Source organism: Plecotus auritus (assembly GCF_963455305.1).
Source record: "Plecotus auritus genome assembly, chromosome: 8".
Lineage (NCBI taxonomy): Eukaryota > Metazoa > Chordata > Mammalia > Chiroptera > Vespertilionidae > Plecotus > Plecotus auritus.
Window position 1 is genome coordinate 159,645,860 of NC_137782.1, and position 15,498 is coordinate 159,661,357.

At 40.7% G+C, this 15,498-nt stretch overlaps 1 protein-coding gene and 1 pseudogene across 2 annotated transcripts in view; one reads left to right on the forward strand and one right to left on the reverse strand.

Annotated features, from left to right (window-relative positions):
* The window catches only part of TTC27 (tetratricopeptide repeat domain 27), a 108,319-nt gene that overhangs the window by 77,660 nt on the left and 15,161 nt on the right, over window positions 1-15,498 (reverse strand). Inside the window, exons 6-7 of the mRNA XM_080684831.1 lie at window positions 5,831-5,995; window positions 3,786-3,919 (exon numbers count right to left, since the gene is read on the reverse strand). Coding sequence (XP_080540957.1) covers window positions 3,786-3,919; window positions 5,831-5,995 — 299 coding nt within the window. The remainder of the gene's footprint in view (window positions 1-3,785; window positions 3,920-5,830; window positions 5,996-15,498) is intronic.
* On the forward strand, window positions 6,528-7,063 carry LOC308255872 (large ribosomal subunit protein uL22-like; annotated as a pseudogene). Its single transcript has one exon. The product of its transcript is annotated as a large ribosomal subunit protein uL22-like (transcript).

The following is a 15,498-nucleotide window of genomic DNA, read 5'->3' on the forward strand; positions in this document are numbered from 1 at the left end:
AAATGGTACCACCACAGAAAACAGTTTGCCAATTTCTTATAACAAACATGCATTTACCATGTGAACTATCCATTCCACTCCTAAATAGTTCCCCATGAGAAATGAAAACATATGTCCTCACAAACACATGCATTTAAATATTAACAGCAATTTTATCTGTAATAGCTCCAAACTGGAAACAATTCAAATGTCTCTCAACAGGTAATATTTTTAAATATACATATATCCATCAATGCAATTCTAAACAGCAATAAAAGAAACTAATGACACACACAACCACATAGATAAATTTCAAAAACATCATGCTAACAAGTGACCAAATACAAAAGAGTACATAATGTATGATTCCATATGAAATTCTAGAAAAGCCAAACTATCTGTAGTCACTGAAGGCAGATCAATGATTGTTTAGGGCCAGAGTATGGGGGATTAACTGAAAAGGGCATGATAAAACTTTTAGGGTGGTGAAACACATCTTGACTGTAATGGTTGTGTGTGTGTGGCTATCTATAATAATAAAAGCATAATATGCTAATTAGACCGGATGACCTTCCGGAAGAAGTCACGGTGGTGGAGGCCAAGGCAGAGGCAGCCGCCACCGCGGCGGGTCCATCGGGCCTCTAATGTGTATATATATACATGTATATACGTGTGTATATATATATATACATACTAGTGACCCAGTGCACGGATTTGTGCACACTGAAAGGAAATTAATTAGAAGGTGGCCGATGGGATGGGACTGGGCGAAACGAGCTGGACACGCCCTGGAGCTAACCTCTTGCAGTCCCTCCCAGGCTGGCAGCACATGGGGCAGTGCCGTGACTCAAAGGGTGTCTGTGGAGTGAGCGAGGACCCTCCGGCAGGTGGGATCCCTAGGCCTGACCTGTGGGGATCGGGCCGAAACCCACTCTCTAACATCCCCCGAAGGGTCCCAGAGTGCGAGAGGGCAATCTGCAAAGTTGCTGTCGTAGAGGGTGTGGAATGCAAATGCAAGTGTGCAAAACCAGATTTGGGGCCAACAGTGCCCCAGCAACAACATAACCCATGGCTAAAGGTGGAATTGTGTGGCCCCACAAGGAATCAGGCTCCCTCCTCTCTGGTTCCGGGGTGCATCCCCGAGAACCACCACTGTCAAGTCACCGCAACTCGGTAGCTCCTATATTGAGAGTCTGCTCCCTGGTGGTCACTGCACATCATACCTATTGGCCAGTCACTTAGCCTTTTATATATATAGAAGATATATTTGTCAAATCCCATCAAACTATACAATTAAAATGGGTTAATTTTTATTATGTCAGTAATATTTCAATGTAATTGTTTTTTAATTAATTATTAAAAAATAGTAAAATCACAATGTGATACACACATTCAGAAGAACGGCAAAAATTACCAAGCATTGGTAAGGATGTAAAGCAACTGGTGCCTTGAAACTTTGAGGGTGGGAATATAAAATGATACCATTTTGGAAAACAATTTGGCAGTTTTTCACCAAGTTAAAAATATACTTACCCCATAACCTAGTCATTCCATTCCTAGATATTTACCCATGAGAATTAAAAAGATATGTTCACACAAAGACTTACACACAAATCTTCCAAGCAATTTTATTCCTTATAGCCAAAAACTAGAAACAGCTCAATGTCCACCAACAGGGGAATGGATAAGCACATTGTGCTATCAACTGAGCAATAAACAGTTGCTAACCATTGCTATCAAAATATCAATGACTCTCAAACATTATACTAAGTGAAAGAAACCAGACACAAGAGCCATACTGAATGATTCTATTTATTTGAAATTCTAGAAAAACAGCTCTAGTCTGTGACAGAAAACAGATCAGTGGGAGGGAAAGGGATTGTAGGAATATGTGTGTACTTTCTGGAATGATGGAAATGGTTCTATATTTTGATTACAGTGGTGGTTACATGTGTCTCTATTTATCAGAACTCACCAAAACTGTACATTTAAAATAGGTATATTATTATCTTATGTAAATATTTCCTCAACAAATTTGATTCAAATTGTTTTTCTAATCCTATGTAATAAAAGGCTAATATGCAAATAGACCAAACAGGGGAACAACCAAACAACCGGTCTCTATGGTGTGCACTGACCACCAGGGAGCGTGTGCGGAACGTGGTAGGCGTTGACCGCAGCGGGATGGTGGAGCAGGTGAGCAGGGGCGCCAGACCAAATTGGGGTGCTGGTCGCTGTCATCAGGGCGAGGATCTGGTGGTTACTGAAAATTCTTTGCTCCCACACGCTGCGGTCCTTCCCGGCACTCGCACCTGCTGCCGGTCCAACCCCGCTCGCACCCGCTGCTGGTGCTGGAGCCACCACTCGCACCCACTGCCAGTGCCGGCCCCGCTCACACCCGCAGCCGGCACCGGAGCTGCCACTCGCACCCTCTGCCAGTGCCCGGTGCTGTTCTCGATCACTCAGCTCCATCAGCAGGTGTGAGCAGCGGTGCCAGCTTCTCCACCTTCCACTGCTCCTGAGGAGCAATCGGGGTGGCAACCGCTGCTTGCACCTGCTGATGGTGCCGGCCCCACTCACACCCGCTTCTGGTGCCGGCCCCAATCACTCGGTGCGTCAGCGGGTGCAAGCGGGGCCGGTGCCGTCAGCGCATGGGAGCAGCGGCGGCGGAAGCAGGGCTGCCGGCAGACAGGGGACCGGGGGCCACAGTGGAGGGGCCGGCGGGGGCACGAAGGATGGGCTGAGACCCACCCTTGTGCCTACTGCAGCCTTGCGGCCCACAGTTCCTTTCAAGGTGCACAAATTCGTGCACTGGGCCCCTAGTAATTCCATAAAAGTAGCTAAAACTAGGAAGAGTTTAGAAGCTCAGTGGAGCTGGGCAGAACCCCATAGAAAGCTGAAAACTATCTGTGACTAGGTCAACCTCTTAACTGGTAATCTCTTAATTGGTAAACAGTCCTCTGCCCACATCACAGCCCAAAAGAACAGCTTTCCTTGTTTATCCTCAGGTTCATCCTAACTATAGACCCAGCTCTATCTACAAAATTTCACGGAACAGTACTGCACCTTCAGGAACCATTGATGAGAGAAACACAGAAATTGGGCTGCTGCTTAGTTTTCACGGAAACAATGCCTCTTCCTCAGGACTTGCCCCTTCAAAGGGCAGGCTGGCAGATGCACAGCACACCCTGGTGGCCATCCATTTTCAACACAGGCCTTTCATAATTTTTAAAAGGGAGCTACATATGTAAGTTTTAAGTTTTCTAAATGCCACACTTAAGGGATTAAGCAAAGGAAAAAAGAAAGACTCATGGACACAGACAACAGTATGATGGTTACCAGAGGGAAAGGGAGATGGGGGAAGTGGAAGAGGGTACAAGGGGGATAAATGGTGATGGAAGGAGACCTGACTTATTGTGTTGGTTAACACAATACAATATACAGATGATGTACGGTAGAATTGTATATCTGAAACCTATATAATTTTATTAACCAGTGTCACCGCAATAAATTCAAGGGAAAAAGTTTTAGTACAACCGGCGTGGCTCTGTGGTTGAGCATCGACCTATGAACCAGGAAGTCACGGTTTGAATCCAGATCAGGGCACATGCCCCGGTTGCACGCTCCATTCCCAGTGTGGGGCTTGCAGGAGGCAGCCAATCAATGATTCTCTCTCATCGGTGTTTCTGTCTCTCCATCCTTCTCCCTTCCTCTCTCTCTAAAAATCAATAAAATACATATATACATATATATGTGTATATATATATACTTTTTAAATATATTCAATAACTCAGGATCCTCCTCACCTTGGTTAAATGTTCCTGAGGAGTCGGGGCTGGACTGAATTCACCATTTGAAAATGCATCTCCTTCCCTTCTTACATCTAGAATAAGCTGAGCCACATAATTTTCCTGGAACCGTGTCCTTTTGCCCAAAGCACCTGAAAAAAATATAAAATTATATTCATTGATTTGTCAATCAGACCTACTGTTCAATCATAAAGAGCAATTTTCAGAGTGCTTTAGAGTTTATAAAGTGTTTCTCCATTTCACAAAGAGAAACCTGAGTTTCAGTGATGATTTTAAATGACTTATAAATTTATAAAGCCAATAAGCCATGGGGCCAGAATTCAATCCCAGGATTTCTGCCAATAGATTCCACATCACACTATCTACATCCTCCAAAGAGTAACTCATTAAGTGCCGTAGGGAAAAGAAATATAACCATTTCCATATGACAGATGAAAACATGGAGGTTCTGAGATACGGTCACTTGCTCAAGATGAGGGGGCTTCTCAGTATCACAGCCAGAGCTTAAAGCCAGGTTTTCAGGTTCTAAATCCCAGTCTTTCTATCTGGCTTCAGGTGACATCAAACCTTTTGTCATTTTGTAACTGAACTAACTTGCTGCAGAATAGCTTTAAGAGAAGCAAAAGTGCTCACATACATTTTCTGTTAAGAGTCAGATTACCAAGATCCTTGATAACAAAGGCCAGTCTAAGAAGTCTGGACTTTATCGTGCTATGAGTCTGGCTCTAAGTTATACATCAACCTTTTAAACATGCTACACTAAAAACAGCTACTGAGATGATCTAACACAGCTTATAATTTTTATAGTAATGTTATAGCTGAATAGAAAAAATAATGTGAATCTCCTTTTACATTTGTGAGTATCGCATTTGTATTTTTAAGTTCTTCACTCTTAACTTGGAAAAAATTGTGAACAGTAGGCAGTAAATATATCAACAGTTGAAGTTGACCATAAATGGCACTATGCTATTAATTTTTCAAGTGATCCAAAAAAATCCCCTAAATCCACAATATTCAAAATCATAATCTCTGAAAATAACCTCACAAGTTTTATTACATATAACTATATTTTCAAACACAGACAAGACTTCAACTTGCATATGGACATTGTTCCAAAAATTGTAAGCTGGATATTTAATAATTTTCCCTACACAAACAGTAATAAAAGATGGCTAGGATCCTAGGCAGGCCACAAAGTCATAATTAACTCATAATATACCTGAAAGATTTTATTAAGTAGCTCAATAATAAATATAGAGTTTGGAGGCTAAGAATGGACCTTAGAGATAATCTAGACCCAGCCTACGGAAGACATAACAAGTTCAATCATTTCAATACTCACAGATTGGGAGTCACAGTCAAGTATGTTGAGCCCATGTGCAACAGGTATAAACAGTGTGATCAAGTGATGATGTCTGACTGTCATTTAATGTGTTCAATACTGAATGCCAATTACATTTTGTGAGACACTAGGGACAGAGTGATACATAAAAAGAAACCAATGTTTCTTATTTGATATTCAGAAGAAACACAGAGGTTTTAGGAGAAATTCTGTAATTTGCTTGTTCACTCAGCAAATGTTTATTGAGTGCCTACTCTATGCCAGATAGTGTTGTAAGGCACTGAATAAACATCTAATCAACAGTCAAAAATTTGGTCTTAAGGAATACAAAAAAAGCAGGATAGAAGCCATAGATGGGCATTTACAAGGAACGGCAATGTAGGAAGGCCAAACCAAACTTGGGAATCAGGAGGGAGGGGTTGAAAGTTCCTTTGTGTCCTGCCTGGCTTCTATACTATTAGCATGTGTCTAACTAGATTAGGAAATAAATGGGCATCTACAGAAATAAAAAATATATATAATTTCAAGTTTGTTGTAAAACTATGAATTTTTAAAATAAAATCTTTAAAATCCATTTTTGTAAAGCAAAGAACAGGACATAGAAAATCAAATACAACCAAACAATATAGCCAAATTGCCAATGTATATATTAGTTTTATCAAAAAAATTAATCAATTAGCCACAAAAAATAAAGTCTTACCTGTCAAATCAATTTGTAATTTGCTGATGTCTTTAGCAATACTGAACTGATCTTTTGCTTTTTTATATTCATAATAATATAAAAATATATATGCACATTCCAGATGGAACTGAATAGCCAAATATCGACCTGAATCATCTACAAACAGATGTTCCAGCTTCATCACTGCAAGACAAAAGACAAACATTAAAAACTATGATGAGAATAAAATTATATTAATGAGTAAAATGTTGAGTCCATAATATGTGAAGTATATATTACATTAGCCCTGCTCTTAAAGAATTTTAAATCTGGAAGATAAGGAATTCATATAACAGTTCACAGCTAAAATTTGCTGAGTGCTTGTATGTTCCAAGCAGGAAGCTAAAGACACTATACAGGTTACCTCCTTTACTCCAAACAATCCTAAAAGATATTATTCATAGCCTGTTCTTTCTTGTTTTAGAGTGCTTGCCTGCACCATATGATTCATAACCCTTTTCTTTCTTGTTTTGGAGTGCTTGTATGCACCCTGCTATTAAATAATATGACAACACAAGGTGTTGATACAAAGTACAAATGAACCTATGAAGAGCTAAACAATACAAAAAGTCTGATGAAGAGATCAGCTTACAATTTCCTCATAAAGAATGTAGAATTTCTCCCTTAAAAGAAAGGGAGAGCTCTTCCCAAAAGCGGCCTGACGTGACCTCTGAAAATGGTTCACTACTTACTTGACCCAGAAAACCCCACAAAATCATGCAAATCAAGAGGTTCAAATGTTTGTGTTCACTTTAAGAACACTCATGAAACTGCCCAGTGCCTTCCTTCAGGGTATCACATATCCAAAAAGCCACCAAACAGCTGAAGGATGTCACTTTGCAGAAGCAATGTGTGCCATTCTGTCCTTACACTGGTGGAGCTGGTGGGTATGCCCAGGACAAACAGTGGGGTTGGACATAGGATGGTGACCCAAAAAGAGTGCTGAACTTTTGCTGCACGTGCTTAAAAATGCAGAGAGTAATGTTGAATTAAGGGTTTAGATGTACCTTCTCTGGTAATTATGCACATCGAAATGAACAAAGCTCCCAAGATGTGGTGCAGAATTTACAGAGCTTATGGGTGCATTAACCCGTACATGAGCTCTCCCTGCCACATGGAGATGATCCTATTGAAAAAGAGCAGACTGTTCCTAAACTAGAAGAAACAAAAGAAACAACTGTAAAACTACCTTTTCGCCATCCTGTATTATAGGTAAGTCCCTTATCAGATATATTATTTGCAAATATTTCCTCCTATTCTGTGAGTTGTCTTTTCACTTTCTTGAGCGTATCATTCAAAAGAAAAGCTTTTTTTAATTTTAAAGAAGTCTAAATTATTTTTTCTTTTGTTATTCAAGCTTATATATATATATATATATATTTTTTTTTTTTTTTAATTGGTTTTAGAGTGGGAGAGAGAAGATAGAAACATCAACGATGAGGGAGAAACAAAGATGGCGGCATAGGTGAACACCCAAACTGCTGCCTCGCACAACAATTTCAAAACTACAGCTAAAAGACAGAACGGACATCATCCAGAACCACAGGGAAGCTGGCTGAGTGGAAATTCTACAACTAGAAGGAAAGAGAGGGGCACACGGAGACTCAGAGGAGCTGCAAAAGGCTGAAGTACAGAGAACCGTGCGCGGAGAGTACGAGCGACTGAGTGCCTGGCTAGCTTTCTCTAGCGGCAGAGATGGAAGCTCCCAACTGCACTGAACCCCAGTTCCGACTGCACTGAACCCCAGTTCTGGGCGAGACCCTGGGGTCCCAGACTCATACGGGGGGAGTCTGGACTGTCGGGAAAAGAGAGGAGTGCACGGAAACTCAGGGGAGCCGCGAAAAGCAGAGGTCTGGAGGCGAGTGCACTCATAGAGGACTGACTGCTGAGTATGCTATTGGCTTTCTCTAGTGGGGGAAGACAGAAGCTCCTGACTGCACTGAACTCCAGTTCCGGGCGAGAATCTGGGAATCCAGATTCATTGGGGGAGAAAATGGACTGTCTGGCAGCGGGCGAAACTCGAGGCGGCTCTCTCTCAGAGGTGCTTGCAGCGATTACCGAGGGACACTGAGACCCAGGGGCCTCATAGGGCAGGGCTGACGGGAAGCCAAGACTGTCTGCTCAGCTCTGAGACTCTGCCCCATCCAAGCTGAGCACAGAGGCTTTTGCAATTTTGCAAGTCTTGTCTCATAAGGCTGTCTCCAGCACAGAAGTTCTCCCGACATAGACACCGCTGATCTCACAGCCAATTGGCCTGGAGGTCAATTCCTCCCAGTGATACCAACAAAAATCAAGACTTAACTACAACAAGGCTGTACACACAGTCCACAAAGGGGTGCATCAAGAGTGTCCACCTCAGGTAACTGGGGAGGATGAGCCACTGGGCCCTATAGGACACCTAGCACAAAAAGCTAGCCTACCAACTCAGGGAAGCAACGAAAATGCGGAGACAAAGAAACAGGTCACAAACGAAAGAAATGGAGGAAAGCAAATGACTGGATATAGAGTTCAAAACCACGGTTATAAGGATTTTCAAGAATTTCCTAGAAAAGGCCAATAAATTTAGCGAGACCCTCGAGGATATGAAAAAGAACCAACTAAAACTAAACATACACTGACTGAAATAAAAAATATTATACAGAGACCTAACAGCAGACTAGAGGACCGCAAGAATCAAGTCAAAGAGTTGAAATACAAAGAAGCAAAAAACACTCAGCCAGAAAAGCAAAAAGAAAAAAGAATCCAAAAAGTTGAAGATAGTGTAAGGAGCCTCTGGGACAACTTCAAGCATACCAACATCAGAATTATGGGGGTGCCAGAAGAAGAGAGAGAGCAAGATACTGAAAACCTATTTGAAGAAATAATGACAGAAAACTTCCCCCACCTGGTGAAAGAAATAGACTTACAAGTCCAGGAAGCGCATAGAACCCCAAACAAGAGGAATCCAAAGAGGACCACACCAAGACACATCATAATTAAAATGCCAAGAGCAAAAGACAAAGAGAGAATATTAAAAGCAGCAAGAGAAAAACAGTTAGTTACCTACAAGGGAGCACCCATACGACTGTCAGCTGATTTCTCAACAGAAACTATGCAGGCGAGACGGGAGTGGCCAGAAATATTCAAAGTGATGAATAGCAAGAATCTACAACCAAGATTACTCTACCCAGCAAAGCTATCAATCAGAATTGAAGGTCAGATAAAGAGCTTCACAGATAAGAAAAAGCTAAAGGAGTTCATCACCACCAAACCAGTATTATATGAAATGCTGAAAGGTATTCTTAAAGAAGAGGAAGAAGAAAAAAGTAAAGATAAAAATTATGAACAACAAATACATATCTATCAACAAGTGAACCTAAAAATCAAGTGAATTAAAAACCTGAGGGACAGAATAAACCGGTGAATATAATAGAATCAGGGGCATAGAAAGGGAGTGGACTGACAATTCTCAGGGGGAAAGGGGTGTGGGGGGTGCGGGAAGAGACTGGACAAAAATTGTACACCTATAGATGAGGACAGTGCAGGGCAGGTAAGGGCAGAGGGTGGGGTGGGAACCGGGTGGAGGGGAACTATGGGGGGAAAATAGAGGAAAAATTGTAATAATCTGAACAATAAAGATTTATTAAATTAAAAAAAAAAAAAGAAACATCAACGATGAGAAAGAATAATTGATTGGCTGCCTCCCGCACTCCCCCTTACTGGGGATCAAGCCCACAACTTGGCATGTTTCCTTGACCCGGGACCCTTCCGTCTGCAGGTCAACGCTCTATCCACTGAGCCAAACCAGCGAGGGCCTTACTCAAGCTTTTGATGTGGTATCTAAAAATCCATTACCAAATCTGACGTCATGAAGATTTACCCCTATATTTTCTCCTGAGAGTGTTATAGTTTTAGCTCTTATATTCAGGTACCTGACCCATTTTGATTTAACTTTTTGTATATGATGTAAGGTAAGGGTCCAATTTTATTCTTGTGCATGTAATTACCCAAGGAGCCCCAACACCATTTGTTGAAAAGACTATTCTTTCCCCATTGAAACATTTAATATGTAGAATAAAGCAAGTAATTATACTAACATTGTTAGGAACAAGACTTGCAGTTTAACAGGTATCAGTCAAAGATAGAAACATTTTGCAAAGTTAAATTTTTTTTCAAACTATAAGAGAAAGTTTATTTAGAAAGACACAGAGGTAGAAGTGAGCCAAGGAATGGGCTCAGGAAATGAGTTACCCAGGCAAAAAAAAAAAAAAAAAAAAAGGCCCCTTGAAGCTTAGGGGAGAGAGGGACAGGGAGGTAGGGAGGTAGGGAGGGAGACCCTCAGAGAGAGAGAGACCTTGAGCGATGAGAGGAGGAGGAAGAGCTTGGGATAAGCAGATATTTAACAATCCTTTGATGGCTATCACTAACAAGATAGAAATCCAGTGTCCTAGTGATCTAGTTCAACCTGACACATAACCCCTCACATCTGCTCCTGCAATTCCCAAACACAGACATTTCTAGTCTCCCTGCCTCTCTTTGTACATACTGTATACCCTGTCCAACTTCTCCACCTAATAAATCTCACTGGTTCTTAAAAAGTCAGTTCAAACATCAAACACTTTGTGAAGCCTTCTCTGATCTCTCAAGTTTAGACTAATCACATCCTTTCCTTCCTCTTTATGCCTTTTTCTTCCTATATTCTAGCACCTATCCCAATGAGTTCACTGACATCCCCAGCACCTAGCACAGTGACTGGAACACAGCAAGAATTAAAAAAACATATGTGTTTTTACTAAATATCAAATATGGCAGGCAACAGAAAGGCACAAATAAAACTGGGAATAATTGAAGATTTTTCCTATTTATAAAATGGCACGATGAAATTGCTATTTAGAAAAACCAATCCAGTACTGATGTATATGGACAAAGAACAAAGGCCAAAAAAGAGCCTACAGGGAGGTGCAATCTTTCGGACATGAAGTGATAATGATAGTGGCCTTCAGTAACTGGAGGGCTGGCCACGCACAAGGACTAGCCCTATCCCACCATCTCTGTTGCTCCACAGCAGTGCTGTCCACTAAGTCATTGGTGATGACGTTAAGTATTTGATAGCTGCACTCTCCAAAATGACAGCCATTAGCTCCACCTGGTCTCTGAGCACTTGAATTGTGGCTAGTGAAACTGAGGAACTCAAGTCTTTAATTCATTTATTTCACTTCATTTTATTTTAAATAGTCACGTGTGGCTAGTAGCCCCTATATTGGACAGGAGCTCTAGCTAGCAGTTGTGGCAAAATAGCAGATATTTTAAATTAATAAAAGGAACCACTTTGTAGCAATTATTGATCCTAAAAATGGAGTGGGCTCCCTCTCAAAGTCATCTTGGAAAGTGCCCAAGAAAAGAGGAGATGACTTTTTTCGATACAATTTCCAACAGATTACAGCATTAGGATGGGTGGAAAGATGGCCTACAAAGAATCAAATTATTTTTGCCTGGAAAAGATTCAAAGATCATTTTTACACGGAGGAGAGCCTTGGTTTGGAAGTTAGATAAGTTATCTGAGGTCACACAGGGAGTCAATGACAGAATAGCAACTAAAAGCCAGATCTTAAAACACTATGTTCTGTTAATTTTCTTGACTGTGACAATTTCATGGAAATGCATATGTAAAATGTCATCAACTGTATACTTTAAATGAGACTTATTATAGATTAATTATACTTTTAAAAAGCTGTTTAAAAAAGCACACTATACCCACCATTATACCACCCTATGTCAACTCTTTAGCATCATCTCGTAAGAGTTATTGAGGATAAATTAGTTAATATATTTAAAGATTAGAACAGTGCTTGTTATAGAGTAAGCACTACAGAAATGTTAACTGCAATTATCACTATTAGATACTAGAATTCTGCCCTACTGACCATTCTGGAGAACTGTAATTGGAGTCAGAAACTCCAGATCATAGTTCTAGTTCTTGGACAGTCTCTCTGAGTCTCAATTCTTTGTAAATGAGTTAATTAACTGCACAAAATAATCTCTAAAGCAGCAGTAGCCAACCGATGGTCCGCAGACCATGGTGGTCTGTGAGGTCTGAAAGGTTGGCAATCACTGCTCTAAAGGCCCTTTCCAAATGAAAGATTTCAGAAGTGGACTAGGATAAGAGTTGTAGAAAGAGAAAAGAAGGATGGATATGGGGACCCTTAGGGAAGAACTGATAAGACTGAAGAACTGGCTAAATATGCAGAATGACGGAAAACAACGAATCAACTATGAACACGAAGTTTTGAGCTTTGGATGACTCAAGGTTTAAATAAAAAGAAGAGCATGTTGACGCAATAGAAGTACATTTATTGTTTTAACAAATCAGTAAGTACATGAAAATGAATATTCATGACCATCTAAATCAAACCCTCAACCAGTACATTTAAAACATATGCTAAAACCAAAATCTGTTCTCATGAGATTATGAGAATGCTGTGTTAAAATAAAATCCCTATGGATAATTATAATTAGACTAGAGGCCTGGTGCATGAAATTCGTGCATTGGTGGTGGGGGGCGGGGAGCAGGTCCCTCAGCAGGGCCTGCACCCTCTTGCAGTCCGGGAGCCCTCAAGGGATGTCCAACTGATGGCAGTCAGATATCCTTAGCGCTGTCACGGAGGCCAGAGAAGCTCCCACCACCTGCCACTGCTGCTGTGCTCTCTAGCCATGAGTCTGGCTTCTGGCTGAGCGGTGCTCCCCCGGTGGAAGCGCACTGACCACCAGGGGGCAGCTCCTGCATTAAGCATCTGCTACCTGGTGGTCAGTGCATGTCACAGCAACCGGTTGGTCCACCATTCGGTCTATTTGTATATTAGCCTTTTATTATATAGGATAATCATATTTAGCATGATTAATAACATTCATTTTAAAGTATCAAGTTATGCCGAAACCGGTTTGGCTCAGTGGATAGAGCGTCGGCCTGCGGACTGAAGGGTCCCAGGTTCGATTCCGGTCAAGGGCATGTACCTTGGTTGCGGGCACATCCCCAGTGGGGGGTGTGCAGGAGGCAGCTGATCGATGTTTCTCTCTCATCGATGTTTCTAGCTCTCTATCCCTCTCCCTTCCTCTCTGTAAAATATCAATAAAATATATTTAAAAAATAAAAAATAAAAAATAAAGTATCAAGTTATTTTACAAGTAAACACATATGTCAGTCACCAAGAAACTAATTTCTTGAACTCTTTCAATGTGGGAACAATCTGACCCTAGAGTCACACAACTGCCTGTAGAGGTCACAACAGAACCCTTCTCTTAGACGGTGACTTCTTCATGAGCTCATCTTCAAACAGCTAAACTGCAATATTATGGCTCATGCATTTTCAGTATCAAAGCCTACATTAAATGGTTGTGTATCCTTAAGCAGTCTTTTTTTTTTTATTATTGATTTTTTACAGAGAGGAAGGGGAAGGGATAGAGAGCTAGAAACATCGATGAGAGAGAAACATCGATCAGCTGCCTCCTGCACACCCCCCACTGGGGAAGTGCCAGCAACCAAGGTACATGCCCCCGACCGGAATCAAACCTGGGACCCCTGAGTCCGCAGGCTGACGCTCTATCCACTGAGCCAAACTGGTCAGGGCCTTAAGCAGTCTTTAGAGAACCATGGTTTCATGAGTGTGACATCCAAGAGTGCTTTAGATGGTGCTGAGAGACACCATCTCAAGATTCCAACTTACTCCTTTCAAAGACAGGATCAGTCCAGCTGACACTCTGATGCATTCTATCCCACTACATCGTACTGATACAACATTCTTGGACCAAAAGATAAAGATCACAGTTGTTCATAATATACTTGCTCTGTTTCATAGACTGCAAAAAAGTCCTTCCAACTTTCTGATGATCCCTCAAGGGCAACATTTCAAATATAATATTCTTCCCCGGACACTGAACAGTATTTCAGTTATAACTGACTGCTCGGTTAACACTTGGGTCAAATCCCAGAACAAAACATTTTTTAAATAAAATTATTTATGAAATGTTAGAGTTTAAGACTATCTACAGACCTATTTAGACATAGCCAAATGGACCAATTTATGACTAGATAACACGAAAAATGTCGTTGATTAGCCTAGAATAGCAACATAAAAAATTGTTGTAAGGCAAAGCAAATGATATGCTACAATACACTGCAGAAAGGAATTGAGACCACTTGGGGAATGAGTCAGTTATAGTCATATTTTCCAATATCTTAGTTATTATCCCTTTCTGTTCAGAAACTTAATTTCACCTCTTAGAACTCTCTCTAAAATACACCATTGTGGTTCCTGCCTTTAAAAATAGTACATAAAGAAGGTATTTTCTTCTTTTCTTAATAAAGAGTTATCATTATGAACACTGGTCAGAAATATGGTAAAGAGACAGCCATTAATGTAGATTTACATAATATAGAATAAATCTGCATCAATGGCTATACCAAACTTCATTTCCTTTAAAAAAAGAAAAAAAGAAAAAACAACTGCCTGTGATACCTTAGTTTTTGTTCATTTACAAATTTTCCATGGAAGTATAATAAAACATAGGAAACTGTATAATATCCTATGCAGTAGGCTGTAACTACCTTTTTTAAAATTAAATAGGACCTGAATCCTGATGCCATCCTCCTCCAAATGTTTTCAATATCCTCTGGGGAAAAAAATCAACTTTTCCCCCATTACTTTCAATGACATTCAGCTCATCCCTGGCTTTCAAAATTTTACCCAATTTCATTAACTAGCCTGCTTACTCCCCCCCCCCCCGCCTCCCCCCCACACACAAAACACACTCATTTCCCCCTTGCACAGAGTGTCTCTCACTTAAAAAATATGTGAAGACATGGATGGGGGAAGACATAGTCTACACATTTTCATTTCACTACAAACAGAAAGAGGACAAGACATATCTGCTAAACAGGCATCATCAGGTCTCAGTTTGCTCCCAGTCCCACTTGATATTCCATTTTGAAGAGAATGCCACACCTAAGCAACACTATTATGAAATGACTCAAAGTACCACAAGGATCAATTTTCTCATGCTTCTATATTTTACATTTTGAAAATTTCTCGTACAGAAAGTAAATTAGGTAAAATCTGCAATCAAGATGGAGGACTAATGGAAAGAGTTCCCCCTACAAAGTACATATAGAGTCCTAGCCAGTTTGGCTCAGTGGATATAGCATGTTAGGGAGATAACCAATCAATGTGTCTCTCTCACATCAATGTTTTTCTCTCCCTCCCTCTCTCTCCCTCCCTTTCTTTCCCTAGCTCCCTCTCCTCTCCCTTCTTCCCTTCTGCTCTCTATAAAAACTGATGGAAAAATAGCCTCGGTGGAAAAATATTCTTGGTTGAGGATTAACAGGAAAGAAAAAAATGTTAGCTACCAGCCCTGGCTACGTAGCATCCTGTGCACTGAATGGTTGCTGGTCTGATTCCCAGTGAGGGCAGTACATACCCAGGTTGCAGGTTCGATCCCTGGTTTGGGGTGCTATGGGAGGCAACTGATCAATGTTTCTCACATCAATGTTTCTCTCTCTCTAAAAATCAATTTTAAAAAAAAAGAATCAACCAACGAATGCATAAGTGGAACAACAAATAGATGTTCCTCTCTCTCAAATAAATAAATAAATAAATAAACAAACAAACAAACTA